Source organism: Pan paniscus, chromosome 15, assembly GCF_029289425.2.
Source record: "Pan paniscus chromosome 15, NHGRI_mPanPan1-v2.0_pri, whole genome shotgun sequence".
Lineage (NCBI taxonomy): Eukaryota > Metazoa > Chordata > Mammalia > Primates > Hominidae > Pan > Pan paniscus.
The window spans coordinates 91,858,513-91,875,224 of record NC_073264.2 but is presented as its reverse complement, the minus strand read 5'-3'; the positions used below and the strand labels follow the sequence as shown (position 1 = coordinate 91,875,224).

Genomic DNA, 16,712 nt, shown 5'->3' with positions numbered 1-16,712 from the left:
GTTGATGCTTTTCAAAGCATGATAGTGATCATAGCTCATTGCAGCCTATGGATCTATGAGGTGGAATGATTTTTGTCATTGTTTCCTCCTTTCTTTTTTTTTTTTTTGGGGAGACAGAGTCTCACTCTGCCACTCAGGCTGGTGTGCAGTGGCGTAATCTTGGCTCACTGCATTCTCCGCCTCCCAGGTTCAAGCAATTCTCATGCCTCAGCCTACTGAGTAGCTGGGTCTACAGGCACGCGCCACCACACCTGGCTAAGTTTTTGTATTTTTAGTAGAGACGGGGTTTTGCCATGTTGGCCAGGCTGGTCTTGAACTCCTGAGCTCGGGGAATCCACCCACCTCAGCCTCCCATAATGCTGTGATTATAAGCATGAGCCACCACGCCTGGCCTGTTTCCTCCTTTCTGATATTTTCCATCTTATATGTCTCATGCCTTATTGCCATAATTTATAAAACGATGTTAAGAAATAAAGATTTTTATTTTGTTTCTACTTAAAGGTAACTCTTTAATATAGCTCCATTAAGGATTATACTATTTGTACAATAATGTATAATATTTGTTCATGCAGTTAATATAGCTCCATTAAGGATTATAATATTTGTATAATAATGTATAATATTTGCTCATGAAGTTTCTCATTTGCAATTCAAACCAACCTTGTGAGGTAGGTATTATTATCCCCATTATATAGATGAGGGCAGTGAAGGTCTGTGAGGTCAGAGGTGTTGTCCTAAGTCCGCGAATGGTGGGTGAGCAGTGTCAGAACCAGAACTCGCGCCTCGGTCTTTTGACTAAAATCTTCGGCCCCTTCCCCGTGCTTCCTCAGTCATTGGGCACTTGCTTCTGCCAGAGCCAGCTGCGCTTGTTAAGGACGCTTGTTGGCAGTCTCCTCGCTGGAAGTGTTTATCCACAGAACAAGTGGTGGCTTCAGCACTGCCAAACAATGCTTCTGCCCAGGCCCATGTGTTGGAGGCTCTTTGTGAGGAAGGGATTAAGTTCAAGATGCTTAGACTTCAGGGTAAGCCCTGAGCTATGCTAGTCCCTCCAAGGCTTCTCTTGCGTCTTTCCCATTCTCCCATTTATAACCTTAAGCCACCTCCTGGCTGCCCTTGTGTTTTGGACTTTGCTCTGCAAGCAGACACAGATGAAGGAGAAGGAGCCGGGCTGTGGAGTCAGGGGGACCTGGGTTTCTGCACCAGCTCCAAGCCACATGATTCGGGCACCTCACTCGGTGGAGCAGTCTCCGCTTCCCCTCTGGTAAAGAGAGGACAATGGTGTGTATCTCGGTGGGTTTTTGTGGAGGAATACATGAGATAGCCATGTACCCACATGGTGCCTAAGACACAGTGGGTTACTTTCCTGTTGCCTTTTCTCTGCATTTATGATTGGCCTTGAAAGTTTATTCATTTACTATGTATATTGAATGCTTATCCTGCACTAGACACTGGGTAAGCAAAATAGGCGTGGCCTCTGACTTTGTGGAATTTGTAGCACAGTGGAGAGAGACAGCCAGAAATCAAGTGAAGAAATAACAATGGCAAATGTAATGAAGGAATAGGAAAGGATGCTGTGGGCAGGCGAATAGGGCAGACTTCCTTTATGCTGATTGTTAGAAAAGGCCCTTCGGAGGAAGCAAGAAGCAGAAGCAAGCTGATATCTGAGAGATGAGAAAGAGGAAAAGGAGCCTAAGAGCAACATAATCCAGATTGGATTATGAAAAATTATTCAGGAGCTGGGCGCAGTGGCTCATGATCCAGGCTGGATTATGAAAAATTTTTCAGGAGCCGGGCGCAGTGGCTCATGCCTGTAATCTCAGCACTTTGGCAGGCCGAGGCAGTTGGATTGCTTGAGCTCAGGAGTTCAAGACCAGCCTGGGCAGCATGGTGAAACCTCATCTCTACAAAAAATACAACAATTAGCCGAGTATGGTGGCACACACCTGTAGTCCCAGCTACTTGGGAGGCTGAGGTGGGAGGATCGTTTGAGCCTGCGAGGTTGAGGCTGCAGGGAGCCATGGTCATGCCACTGCCCTCCAGCTTGGGTGACAGAAATTATTCAGGCTGCTTATAGAGAGTGAGGGAAATAGGGAAGCAAGAGAGGACGTGGAGACTCCATTCAGGAGGCTGTTGTAGAAATCTAACAGGAAGTCCTGGCAGCTCGGATGATGTAATGGTAGTAGAAATGGATAGTCACAGACATAGTTGAGAAATAATTAGGAGGGACAAACTTTCTAAAGTGTAACTTTGGTTACACTTTAGTTCCTTCTGTTAAATTTAACTAAATTAAATATAATGATTTAAATTTAAAATTAGCATATATAACATGATCTCATTTTTTTTGTAAAATGATTTTTATCTTTCTCTGCTTGATACATGTGTCCACAAAGATATCTGGATTGTCGTTCAATAAATGTTAACTGTGGTTATTTTTGTGTGATGGAATTGTGAGGTGATTTTTTTATTTTCTTTTTTGTGCTGTACTGAATTTTTTGCTTTAAAATAATCATGGCATGTCAAAATTAAAACTATGCTGAAAAGCAAATGAAGGATGATTTTTAAAAGTTTCCGTGTTGGACCTCCAAGTGCAGCAGTTGGATATGTGAGTTGGAAATTCACAGAGAAAGTCTTGACTACAGCTATAAACTTGGGCGTTGGCAGCATACTGATGATTTTGAAGCTCTTAGGGATGGATGCGGTCATCTCAAGAGACCTAAGAGAGAAAGGAGTGTGGCTCCGATGGTGCCGCGTGCATCTCTGGCACTTGACGGATGAGTGGAGGAGGAGCCTGTAGTGGGTGGAAATGAGGTTCCCAGAGAGGAGGAACTCCCAGAGAGTCAGGGGTGCAGAGCTGAGGGCTAAGTCAGGACGGAGCTGGGCAATTTCTGTAAGATGCTGGGATCCGGTTCACATGCAAGGGTTGCCCAGCTGGGTTTCATTCCTCGATGTCTCGTTTATCATGTACCTTCTACCTTTCTTTTCCCCAAAGCTTGCGGGTTAGGGAACTAGTAATTACTTCCACTCTGTTTGGAGACTAAGGTTTCAAGACCTCTAGGATGTTTGGGGTTTGGCAAACAACTGGGTCTTTTGAAGAGCTGCTGACTTTCAGCAAATGTGGACGGCATGTTTGGAGAACATTGGTTTTTACGTGAGCCACAAGTAGGCTTTCCTCTGAGAAATGCTTTGACTTGTGAGTTTAAAGAGAGTAGCAGCAGGCCGGGCGCAGGGGCTCACGCCTGTAATCCCAGCACTTTGGGAGGCCAAGGCAGGCAGATCACAAGGTCAGGAGATCGAGACCATCCTGGCTAACGTGGTGAAACCCCGTCTCTACTAAAAATACAAAAAAAAAAAAAAAATTAGCTAAGTGTGGTGGTGGGCACCTGTAGTCCCAGCTACTTGGGAGGCTGAGGCAGGAGAATGGCGTGAACCCGGGAGGCGGAGCGTGCAGTGAGCTGAGATTGTGCCACTGCACTCCAGCCTGGGCGACAGAGCAAGACTCTGTCTCAAAAAAAAAAAAAAAAAAGAGTAGCAGCTACATGTTTACACTTCAGTATACCCAACCCAACTTGCAAGTCTTCCTCCTGATTAGTTGGCAGTCTTTTGTGCAGGGCTAAAAAATTAAACCTTTAAAAACCCCATTATCTGTTGATAAGCTAAGAAGTCAAGTTTGGGGAGAGAGGGTGTTTTGCTCAGCTCTCCCTTTGAGAATAGAGGACTGCCACGCAGCCCAACCTCACCAGGTTGCAAAGCTGCAATATCCCTCAGCTCTGGAGCCTGGTGAGTCTGCCTTTTTCTGGTTGATTCCAGGGCTAGTGCAGATCACAGCACTCATCAGCTCATCTTGGAGCTCATCAAGCTCATGCAGGGCTGCATCTGCAGTCTGCCTGTGAGTGACTTCGGCCATTGGTGGATCACAACTATTTCCGCCCTTTGCTAGGACCCGCTTCCGTGTCTCCAGCCTTCCTGTCAGTATCCTAGCATTCAGCAGGGCCTCTCCGCCTCTAGTGCTTCTTACAGCACCACCTGCTCATCAGCACCCCCGACTCCTCAGCTTTCGGTACCAGGAGGGCCCTGTGTGCCCCTGGGTTGCTTGTTGCTTCCTGTCTAGTAGAACCATTCTCTCTGCTTCTCTAATGCTTGCACTTCTACGCCTGTGCCTCTGCACTGATATTTGCCTGAGGAAGTTGGTTTTTTAGGTCGAGCAGTGCATTTAGAGATAGGGTTTGAAGGAAGTAGGCTTGGATGTGCATCTGATTAGTTTTCCAATTTTCTCCCCTTCTAGGTAATACTTTCTAATATTCAAAACAGAAGCCCTAAGCCTGGCCCTGCTCCCCACGATCAAGAACTAGGTTTTTTCCTAGAAACAGGACTTCAGAGAGCCCATGTCCTCTATTTCAAAAATGGGTAAGCCATCTTCATTTTTTTAAATCCACTTCCTAAAGAAGGAAAGTAGAAAGCCTTACAATGCTGTCTCCAGTTTAGTTATTATAATAAAGGAATTTTAAATATGAACTACCATTGGAACTTTTTTTTTTTTTTTAAAGAATGAACATTGGCTGTTTTTGTCTCTTCTCTACCTGGCTCTCTTGCTTTCCCATGAGATGTGAAGGTGGGAGAAGGGAGGGAGGGAACCCGAGTCAAAAGTACACAGCCTCAAGACCAGTGGGGTGGGCCTGATGGGAGCCACGCCTTCCCATGCCCTCCCTCCATGAATGGCTCTGCGTCGGCCTCCCCGTTTGTTAAGGAAAAAGTTAATGAATTGGAAATCCTGGCACACAGGAGCATCGCCCTTTCAGTGGCTGATCATTCAGGGAATTGGATTTGCCAAATCTCAGCCAGTTTTTATGAAAGTGAGTGTGGCTTTGAAAAGGCTTTTAAGAAAGGTTGAAGGACATGAACGGGAGGGACAGCTCTCGAATGCATTTGATGTTTGTTTTCCTTTTTGTGTTGCTCTTGTGAGAAATGTGCTGATTCTGTTCCAAATCTCTTCAGTTATCCCTTGTTTTGACATTGTGCTGCAGGATAGATGTGCATGAAGACCAACAGTAGGTATCTGGTTCCTCTGTAGCACCCCCGTAGGCTTTGCATGGGAGGCCCCTAGAGGCCCGTTCCCCTCCTCTAGAGTAGTCCAGTAGTGCTTTGAATGGCAGAGGGGACCCAAGCCCCAGCCTCTGGAAAAATGAACAATGGAGTTGCTCCCTCTTCATTTTTAAGAGCTTCAAACCTTGGGGTGTGGCTCATGAAATTTGGATTTCATCTGCCTGGTGGCCCAGAGCTGCATGCATCCATTTCCCATTAGTTGAAAATAAATGCCTATTTTTCAAGTCCTGTTAAACTGCTTGTGAGAGAAGGCCTGCTTTGGTCCAGAGGCCTCTGGCTGAGCTCCACATGGCCTACAAAAGGCTGTGACACACACCCCAAGGTTTGCAGCAGCTCAATGGCCTTGGCACAAAGATGCTCTTGCATTCGATCTCATCTGCCACTGATTGAGATCATTTGAGCGATGGTGCACGTCCCCTAAGCTAAGATGAAGTTCTGTTTTCTTTGTTGTTATAAATAGAAGGAGAAGAGAGGGAACATGGAATATTTTTCTAGTGATGTTTCTTTTCCCTTTTCACGATAAATGGTGGTCATCACAGAGGAGCTCCCGGCCCTTGCCCTCCTTCTCTCTGACCTGTGTCTGTATGTGTTAATATGGAGGTCCGGACCTGGGAATTAATCCCCCTGGGGGTCCCAGGGGTACCATACCCATACGTTCAGTTGAAAATGTTTTGTGTGAGATTAATAAGAGTGGGTTGGGTAATTTATTTGCATCTTTGAAGCCTGTTCTTTGGGGAGAAAGGAAGACTACTGGGCCCTGAGACACTGGCTGCCCACTGGAATCCAACTAAAAAATAATAATGAGAGGTTTGCACTAGGTGATGGATTACATGCCATGGATTGCTTACTGACTCATTTCTCATTTTATTTTACTTTACTCGAGTTCAAGGAAATGCCTGTTGATGTAGCCTTAAGGGACTGCTTAACTTTGAAGCTTTTTCTCTTTTCTTGTCCTCTTGCTCTTCTCTCTGGGCTCTAAAGACCAGTGATGGGATTGGGCCAGGTACTCTCATTCTTTTTTTTTTTTTTTTTTTGGGGGGGAGGGGGACGAGGTCTTGCTATGTTGCCCAGGCTGGTCTTGAACTCCTGAGCTCAAGGGATCTGCCTGCCTTGGCCTCCCTAAGTGTTAGGATTACCGGCATGAGCCACCACTCCCAGCCCTGGGCCAGGTACTCTCAAAGGTCCCTGTTAGCTGCAGTCCCTGCTGGTGCAACTAGCTCAAGGCTGGGATGGTGCAACAGTAGTGAGGAATTACTTTTAGGAGGTGGAGGTGAGGGCCAGTTTGGGGGCCACAGAATATACCCCAAGGAGAAAAACCGTTGGGAGGTTTTGAACATGCCAAGTGCTGTCAGGGCTGCTTGACCCATACCAGTGGGCTACGCAGGGCCTGAGGGCCACAGCCAGGGCTCATTTGTCAGTGGATGCCTACAGCAAGCGGGGACAGAATGGAGGTAACTGCTGTCCCTAAGCACCAGCAGCTTCCCACACTTCCTTGTGAGGTACTTGCTCCCAGTTGTCTCACTCCTTTTGCTCTTCTGCAGTTTTCGTCTGTGTATCTGAAAGGATATAATGGACAGGATTGACTGATTTTCAGTAGTAGGAAAATACACTAGAGTTTGGCAATAAGAGATGGAATTGATGAAACACAATGTTTTTCTTTAGAAATATACTTAAATGTATACTCAGCTTTTTAGCTGTCATTCCTGAGGACTCACTGAATTATAGTCTTGAATCTGATTCTTCTAGAACTCTCCCATCTTTTCCAGAAGTCACTGCGGAACTGGTGGACTTGGGCATCTCTTTCAGAAAACCTGATGCCAGGACCAGTTCCTAAGCCCCTTCTGATGTGTTAGATCCAAGGGCTGCTTTTAAGTTTGGCTTAAACACTTGTCCTTCATGGTCACTGGTCCTCACAGTGTTGCCGCTCCACCATGTGCAGTGGGCAATGTAAGCAGTATTGCCCCTATTGTTTAGAAAAATTTAGACTCACAGGGGATGTGCCTTGCTGCAGTCACACAGTTCCTTGGGCTCCAGTCCTTTCACCACTGTGCCACTGTGTGGGAAGCGCTGTGGCTCGGTGTGGATGGAGTCGATGGGAGGGATTGACTGTCCATCACCCTCCCTCTGTGAGGGAGCACTTGACCCCGGACAGGACATCGCCCACAGACAGTTCCCAGCCTCTGTTGGTTGGGTGATTTCTCCTAAGGCTTTCCCTCGTGTCTCATCTACAGCGCGTCACAAAGCATCTCTTTCTCCTCGCCCTCCTCTCCCGGCCTCCCTTTCTGGCTCGTCCTCTTCCCTCTCCCACCCCTCTTTTTCTTCTCCTTCACATCTTTTCCTTCCCTTCCTTCCTAGTTCCTCCCTTCCTGGGCTCCCTCTTTCCTTATGAGGCAGGAGAGAACAGCTAGTTGTCATCCAGGCCGGTAACTTCCTCCACCTCCCAGTCCCAAGTCTCTGGGCGCGGTCTGACTTGGAATGTACCCAGATCCATTTCACATCTATTTCTCTTATCCCTCTGGGTGGCAGCAACAAGCCTGTTAAGGCTGAAAAAACATCTTGTTGAGGCTCCGCAGAGGGTGAAAGCAGAACAGTAGCCTCAGAGGGCCAGGATTGCCGCCTCTGAGGGCTCCAAGTCGCCTCGCCAAAGCAAGCGCTTGTGCAAGGGCAGCTCAGGTGCTGGGTTTGGAACCAGCCCTTTCTTCCTCTGAGTCTCGGGTTCTTTATCTGTGTAGTAGGGTGAATATCAGTCACCTCGGAGAGCAGTAGTGAGGAGCAATAAAAATATGCACATGGAAGCACCTGGTGGGGTGTCAGGCAAACAGCAGGAGGTAAATTGTGACTTCCAGTGGTGACGACGCCTGGCTGACTTACCAGCTGAAAGTGGGACCAGATTCAGGTCACGTCCTGGTTGCAGTGGGAGCTTGTGGAGAAGTAGATGACCGAGCCGGACATTGCCAGGGCTTGGAGGCAGGGCATTTCTTTACAGTGGCGCTGGCTTAAGGCAATGCTGCTCAAGGTGCATAACCATGGGCTTGGATAACATTCTAATCACTTTCAGAGAAAATAGGTGGGACTGACTGGTCTGACCGCGGTAGCACTGGGTATTCATTTCGCAGCCCAGCTAGCAGCAGAGAAACGGCCTCACCCTCGGGTTCCCCTCGGCCTTCTGAGAAGATAATGTTACTCCCTACTTGAGTGATTGCCGCCAGAATTGCCAGAGAAGCTTGATTTGGGCATGTCAATCAATTTTGGATTTTTACCTCTTTGTAGAGTCAAGGTCTTATTCTATGGCCCAGGCTGGAATGCAGTGGTACGATCCTAGCTCACTGCAGCCTCGAACTCCTGGGCTCAAGTGATCCTCCTGCCTTGGCCTCCCAAAGTGTTGGGATTATAGACATGTGCCACTGTGCCCAGCTGGGATGCCAATTAGTTACTGCAGGTTGCTTTAGGAATATTTACCCATCTTTTGTAAACAAAGGGTAGCAAAGCACATTTAAAGTAACCTTGCTTCTTGTTAGCTGTGTCAGGTGTCCTGGGTAGGCAAAACGGATTGTAGTGTGTTTTCACTGGCTTTGAATTGATTTTAATTCAGGTGGGGTGGAGATAAATTGATGCAAAAGGCAAATGACTGTCAGCTGGGAGATGCACCCATGGGGTTGTACCATTTTCTAGGTTACATCACCGAGTGCTGCATGGGAGGCCTTGACTCAGAAAGCAGGAAGTCAGGCAGGGATGGTTCAGACCTTGGGCTCCCCTCAGGTACTTGCAGCCAAGCCAGGGAATAAAGTGGTATGGAAGGGCGTTTGGACCTCTGTTTTTATAATCAAACAAATAGACCACTCATCACCACTATGCATCGACTTTAAAAAGCTTTCAATCTTCCCATATAATCTCTTTGCAATTGTTTAGCCCTGCTCAGTGTAACCTAGACTTAGAAGGCAGGAAAAGGAGTCCAAGAGGTCCTTCTGTATCCTATGGGCTGCTGAGGAGGGTGCTTCCTGGGCTTATGTCTCAGATACAACAGCAGCAGCAGCAGACAGGCTCCCACATCCCATGTGATTGTGGGGAGATGATCATGGCGAGGGCGCCTGCCAGGACGTGAGCATGCTTTGCTGGATGCAGTTGTCTCTCTTGGTGCTTGAGCAACTTAGCCTTTGCATTCTGGCCTTCTGGAGGTCATCTTCCCTCTTGCAGTGGTAGCAAGTGTTCACGTTTAAAACTGCACACTACTTTTGACAGTACGAGTCCACTGCAGTGAACATAAGAGAATTCACACACGTTTCCTGTAAGCATTTAATAACCACCACTTTTTTGTATGCAACCCTCTTCAAGAGATACGGAGATGAAAAGGAAATGGGCCTTGTCATCTGGCAGATGGTAGAGAAAAGAAAAAAGATGAAGACATAAACATTAGTACCTTTAAAGGTTATGACATGGTTCTATAAAAGCATAAACAATGAAAGAACACCAGATCACTTTAAATGAGCTGAAGATTCCAGGCCCATTTATTCATGCATTCGAGTAGGGTCATTTGTTCATTCAGTTAATGAGGATTCATTGTGTACCATCCGTGCCAGGGCTGTGTTAGCCCGTTCTCTCATTGCTATAAAGAAATACCTGAGACCGGGTATTTTATAAAGAAAAGAGGTTTAATTGGCTTACAGTTCCGCAGGCTCTACAGGAAGCATGATGCTGACATCTGCTTGGCTTATGGGGAGGCCCCAAGAAATTTGCAATCATGATGGAAGGCAAAGGGGGAGCAGGGCCATCACATGGCCAGAGCAGGAGCAAGAGAGCGAGGGCGAAGCAGGGTGCCACATACTTTTAAACGAACAGATCTCATGAGAACTCACTCGTTATCATGAGGAGTACCAAGGGTGATGGTGCTAAACCATTCATGAGAAATTCACCCCTACGGTCCAGTCACCCCCTACCAGGCCCCATTTCCGACATTGGGGATTACATTTCAATATGAGATTTGGGTAGAGACACACATCCAAACCATATCACAGGGCCTACATTAGGTTGTGGGGATGAGTGGTGAAGAGAAGAGACAAAGTCCCTGCCCTCCTAGAATTCATGGAGAACTGAGTCTCATGGAGAATTAGGAATTAAAATAAGCCATTTCAGGATAGTCGTATGTGTTATCACTGGGGAAGTCAAGGTTGCCATAGAAGCAAACAGGAGCACTGCTCTGCTGGAAGGGCCATGTGATTTGGAAAGGGGAGTGAAGATTTGGAAAAGTGGGCTTGAGATGGTGTAGATGCCTACAGATGGGGAAGCACCAGAGGGACGTTCCAGTGGTTGGTAGAGTGTGGAGTTAGAACTGTACTCGGTATTGTGTGTATTCTACAGGATATGAGACCAGTCTGGCTGGAGTGATGGTTTCTGTAGACATCTGGGGATGTTCCTATAAAGCTTTCAGCGTGGGACCTGGCATGCAGTGGGTTTGGTCAGTTATTCAACGAGTATTTGTTGAGTTCTGCTAAGTACCAAGTACTGTGCTCAGTACTAGTATATGTTGGCCAATATAAGAGACATAGTCCAGGCTCTCAGGGAGGAGACAGTCTAGTGAGGGAGACAGATAATATGTAAGTACTGGTCGTATATAATTACAAATTGGAATAGGTGCTAGGAAGTGAATGGGTGTAGTGAAAGCAAATAACAGAAGGCCCCTGCTTAGATAGGGTGGCCTGGCCAGGTCTCCGGAGGAGGTGACATTGAGATGAGACCAAGACTTGAAGGGTGAGAAGGAACTAACCAGGTCAAGCACAGGGGAAAGAGAGCTCCAAGGAGTGGGTGCAAAATGTGCAGAGGTCTTGACCCGGGAAAGAGCTTGGAGTGTTCAAGAATCAGAAAGGAGTCCAGTGTAGTAGAAGCATTGGAAGGAGGAGGGTCACAAACTGTCTCAGTCTGGCTTACCCAGAAGAAGGAAGGTCCACTGTGCAGCATATAGTGGGAGAGTGATGGTTGTCCAAAGAAAAGTCCCCAAGTCACCAGGACAAAGGGTAGGTGATACTAGGTGGTGAAGACATTAGATGTGTATCTTAGAGATTACAAAGGGTATAGAGACCAAGAGAAGTGGATGCATTTGAGATGTCTGTTAGAACTACTAGAGTTAGGACTGCTGGTGGATTGGATTTGGGGGACAGAGGGTAAGGGAAATGGAGGAACCAGAGATGACTCCCCAGTTTCAGCCTTGAACCATTGGTTAGATGGGTGGAGACAAGGAGAGGATCAGATCTTGAAAAGGAGAAATCAAGAATTTGCCTTTGGCATGTTAGGTTTAAGATGCCTGTGAGATGTCTAAGTGGGAGTGTCAACATGACCAGAAGACGGGTTTGACTTGAGTTATAAATGGGGAATTTCAGCGTATTGATTATATTTAAGGCCACAGGATTGAATGAGATCAGTGAAGGGGCAGAGAGTAAAGAGAGAAGACAGCCCAGGACTTGGCCTGAAGACCTGCAAGAGTTGGAAGTTGAGTAAAGGAGGAGGATCCTGTGAAGGAACTGCCAGAGGTGGAAGGGAAATCGTGAGGGTGTGTCCTTGTGAAAGCCAAAACGGGAACCTGTGCTAGGAAAGAGGAAGTGGTCACCTGTGCTGAATGCTGCTTAGATGTTAATAAAGAAGACCAAATTGTGACCCCTGGATCAGATACCATGGAAGACATCTGTGACCCTGAACAAACTTGGTGGAGTGGTAAGAGCAGAAGCTGGACCGGGGAAGTTGAGGAGCAGATGATACAGGATGAATTGCAGCTCTGTATACAGGCCACTTCCCAGAAATGTTCTTCCCCTTCCATTTTCTTTTCTAAGGTGGAGTTCATGCTGGAAGGACCGATGGCAGAATGATGGTGGAAGATTAAACAGCAGGCTAAGGAATAGGGAATTCATTCTCTAGGTGTGGAGAAGCCATTGGATCTGGAAGGTGGGGTTTTGGGAAGGGCCAAGAACAGGGTAGTTCATTTGGCCACCAGGAATCTAGTGCCACCAGAGCCACGTCCCCCATTTTAGTAGGATCAGGTTCATTTTACTTGGTTTTTGGCCACAGGCTACATTTTAACCTCAGCAGGAACCATACTAGGAAGGTGGGGATGATGGAGGGAGGGACAGAGCCGGGAGGGACAGAGCCAGGAGGGAGTCTGTGTGAGAGCTGCTTTAACAGCTTCAGAATGGAAGTTGATGGAGTAGCATGAGGTATAGGGCGCCTTCCTGCAGCCTGGCCAGCTAAGGCCACCTTGGGGATGCCACATGTCGCCTGGGCACTCACATGTCTGGAAGACTTGACTCACCTAGATCGCTGTTCCACGCTCTTCATATGAGTCATTTCACTTTGAAGGGAGATCTTCGTAATAGTTGAACTGATGGTGCAGTTTCTATTCGGAAAATCCGGAATCTCCAACAGCTGTTAGAGAGCATTTGTTTCCATCACTTCTCTTGATACATGAGATTCAGAGAAATCCTGTTCACTAATTATTTAACAAACATTGATGGAGACCCTTACTAGGTTACTTACTAGTGCCAAATACTGTTCTAAGTGAATGAGTCAGACCCAGTCGCTGGCTTTATGGAGTTACGTATCATTGGGGAAACAGTTGATTAGCAAGGTAATATGATTTTCTTCAGGGTCACACAACTGACTAGGGCAGAGCTGGGACCTGTCCTCTTGCTCCTGGCTTCCAGTTCAGTCCTCTCATCAGTTGGGCCATACTGACCATGCCCTGTCAGTACCTTCTTGAAAATGGAGTCAGGAGCAGCATAGCAATATATTACACTTGAAAATTAAGGACCTTAAAAAGCTAGTCTATCGTCTTCTAATTGGTCTCACGTAATTAAAAAATAAAAATAAAGCAAGTCTAGACGTAATTATGTATGAATAAAAAGCATCAGCCAGATCTTATCTGTTCTGTTTAAATGTGGGCTAGGTCTTGCTCATCCCTTAATGCCATCAAAACCTTAGTGTGGAACCAAAAGAATCTCTAACGATTTTAATTATGAAATTCTGAAACCCCTCTTTTCAGTGATGAATTATGGAGACAGGTAATTACTTTCAGTGTACTTCACAAGTGCTAGCACTTAGTGAGGGTTAGAGATCTGATGCCGTCAGAAAGCTTCCTCAGCATTCAGCAAGATGGGTGCGTTTGTGTTGATCTCTCCTTGGTTTCAGCAGAAGAATGGGGTGGGTCATTCTAAGCTTCCAAAGTCGGGGAGGAGGTTAGTGATTGGCATTTAATTGTATCTCCCAAAGGCCCCTCCCTGCATGGTTTACCGGTGATATGCTGCCTCTTGGAAGGCAGTCTACAGTTCCTTTAATCACCACCAAGAAACTGGAATTCCTTGACAGATGAACTGGTTAGCATTTGTCTTGGGTAGTGGTTTTCAATTTTAATGGGAGCAGGAGTGGAGGAATAGATTCCGTGCTTGTTTGTTTATCCATTCACATATTTATTCATCTGTCAAATATTTATGTGTCAGGAACTAGGGTCGAGACAGCAAATGGTCCCTGTGGAATTTCTAGTCCAGCAGGAGAAGAAAAAACAAGTAAATTACCAGTGGGCTATGCCTTTAGGAAAGGGGAAGATAATACTATTTTCTTTTCTTACCTTAGCTTTTCACCTGCAGCTTTTCTTTTAGAAAGATAGTTATATAATTTCGTGTCTAAAAGTCAGAGTTAATTTTTGTAGCATCTCCTGGTACCTCTTGACATAACTGGAGATTCATGCCCTGGGAATTGCTGATATAAGACCTTATCAGACGGCAGTATTTTCAGAACAGCTCTTGCTCATGCTCTGGATGGGAGTATCGTGAATGAACACACTGCAGGAACACACCATGTGGTCTGAGGGATACTGCCCTCCGCTGTTGGTTTCAGATGATGTGTTACGGCATTCACTTGTTCTACCAGTGTTTATCAGCTTCCACTCTGAGCCAGGCATTCTTTGGGTGCTGGGGATAAAATGGTGAGCAGCCAGACAGGCTTTTGCTGTCAGAGAGAAATCAGATCGTTATACTCTTGGATGTATAACTATAGCCTAAGATAGTTATAGCATTGAGGAGGAAAGGTACCCATTTCTGAGAGTCCATTTTAAAATGAAATTAACCTACAATTGGTGGTCATGGGGGGTTTTCCTGAGGAAGTGACTGAGCAGAAACCTGAAGATGAATTGGAAAGTAGGAGCTAACTGGCAAAGGTGAGGTGGGGTGAAGGGAGTGGTGATCTTATTGTTTAGTCAGGGGTGTCCAGTCTTTTGGCTTCCCTGGGCCACATTGGAAGAAGAATTGTCTTGGGCCACATGTAAAATACACTAACATGAATGTAAGCTGATGAGCTTAAAAAAAAAAAAAGGTCTGTGCATAAATCTCATAATGTTTCAAGAAAGTTTGTGAATTTGTGTTAGGCAGCATTCAAAGTCATCCTGGGTCGCATGTGGGCCACAGGTTGAACAAGCTTGGTTTAGACCCAAAAGAATCCTCAAAGGCATCTTGTCCAGCCAACTCATCCTTTATTCTCTGCTTTATTTTACTCCTTAGCATTTAACTGGCATCAAATACACTATAAGCCAGGGAATTTCTTAGGTTTAGTGAAAGATTCCAACTCACAAGAATTTCATAGGCTGCCCTTGACACCCATCTACTTAGATAGATATAGGACAGAACCAAAAATTGCCAGCAGGGAAAGGTCAGGGGCTTCTTTCCACATGAGTTCTCCCAGCAGTCCCTACAGCCACCCAGGAGCTGCTCTGTTTGTTCCTTTTCACCTCAAGTGACAGCTCAGGTGCTAGGGAATGAGACTCACATTGGGTAGGTTTGCCATCTGCCCTGGCTTAACATCTCAGGCCCCACGTCTTCAGGGTCTTCCAAGGGATACGCTCAGTTGTAAGAATCAGCACACTCAGGGAAGCCCAAAGACACAGTGTTCCTATCAGGTATTTACAGTTCCTCCCAGTCTGGCTGCAAGTTATCAATCAGGGGCCATTTTTATCATAGGAAGTGTTGCCTAGTAACATAATTGACATTTTATCTTTTTAGGCTTTCTAGGGAAACAAAACTAGAAAGTTAACCTAAGGTTATTTTTGTTGTTTTTGTTTGTTTTTTTGAGGCAGGGTCTTGCTTTGTCACCCAGGCTGGAGTGCAGTGGTGCAGTCACGGCTCACTGCAGCCTTGACCTCCCAGGGCCAAGCAATCCTCCCATGTCAACCTCAAATAGCTGGGACTACAGGTGCGTGCCACCAGGCCCAGCTAATTTTTGTTTTTTTTTTTTGTTTGTTTTTTTGTAGCGACAGGGTTTCACCACGTTGCCCAGGCTGGTCTCGAACTCCTGGGCTCAAGTGATCTGCCCACCTGGACCTCCCAAAGTGCTGGGATTACAGGCGCAAGCCACTGTGCCCAGCCAACCTGAGGTTAAATTCTCAAAAGAAGAGGGAAGGAATTTAACCCTTTGCCCCCATTTGTATTTGGTCTTATTTAATTTGTTTACAGTTGTCTCCCATCAGTAGAACCTAAGTTCCACTTGGGCAGGAATTTTGGTCAATTTTGCTTGGGAACAGATCTGTACCTGTATGCCCCAGTGTCTGGTGTATAGTTGTGCATCCATGAATGAATGAATAAATGGATGCACTTTTCATTTTCAGCTGAGATGGCTGTGGCTCATAGATGTCTATCTGAGAGTTGCATATTGTCTGTAAAAGTAGTTGATGTAACACCTGTGCACGTTGTGCTAGGTGCTGGGGATCTAAGGCTGAATAGGACAGCCCAGACCGGCTTCATGGAACTTACGGCTCCTATTCTTGTTTCTTTGTGGTAAAGCGGGAGATACACTACGACCACCTAGGTCTTCCTGGATAGGATCTCATTCTGTTAAAGGAGAATGGTGAGTGCCAGGCATCAAACAATTTCCTTGACCTTAGCAAGAAATAACACATTTTCTGGAAAGATCATAGAGACCTCTGCTTTCTACCCTGTCTTTGTGGTTGGAGGGAAATACAATAACGGTGGCTTTATTAAGTGCCTCAAGCTGGCTCTGAAAGAGTCTTTTCTGAGAAGATCCTAGCCCAGTGGAAGTTTGGTCTTGTAGGCCTCCTTCCGAGGAGGGTGCCTAACCCACACATCTGGATGGGATTCCAGAGTTCCCGCAGCAGGAAAGGGAGCTATCATCTTCCCTGGTTTAGTTGTTGAGAACATTTGCTCCCACAGCCTCCCAGACTTGAACTTTTTTAAGACTTCAAATATGTAGCTCTTCAAGTTGAAACCTCATGGGGTGCAGCTGGATAGAGAAGCCCACAAGAGAGTTTAAGTGTGGCCTCTGCAGGCCGCCCCTCAAGGGCAGACCATTGAAATAACACATGAGTGTGGGGAAGAAGGAATTCATATCCTGTCTGGTCAAGAAGGAAGCCAAGTTTCACCCTCTCTGAGCCTGTCAGACTGTGGGGAGCTGTCTTGGTAATTTAGTGACGTCTGCATCACAGAGGGGGTCCAGATGTATCTGTTGGGGAAGCAGGGTGGATGGGAAGGAGAGGAGGGGGAAGCATGCATGCCTGTTCTGGCTCTGGCCCAGAGCAAAAGCTCAATCACCTACCTGCCTTTTCCCTTCCCGGGTTTAGGTGTCAAATG

At 46.4% G+C, this 16,712-nt stretch overlaps 1 protein-coding gene across 7 annotated transcripts in view; it reads left to right on the top strand.

Moving 5' to 3' along the window:
- TTC7B (tetratricopeptide repeat domain 7B) overlaps positions 1–16,712 on the top strand; it is a 275,379-nt gene that overhangs the window by 82,125 nt on the left and 176,542 nt on the right. For all 7 annotated transcript variants that reach the window (XM_055097944.2, XM_034938007.2, XM_034938006.3 and 4 more), the window contains one exon: positions 4,283–4,404. In XM_055097944.2, coding sequence (XP_054953919.1) covers positions 4,283–4,404 — 122 coding nt within the window. The remainder of the gene's footprint in view (positions 1–4,282; positions 4,405–16,712) is intronic.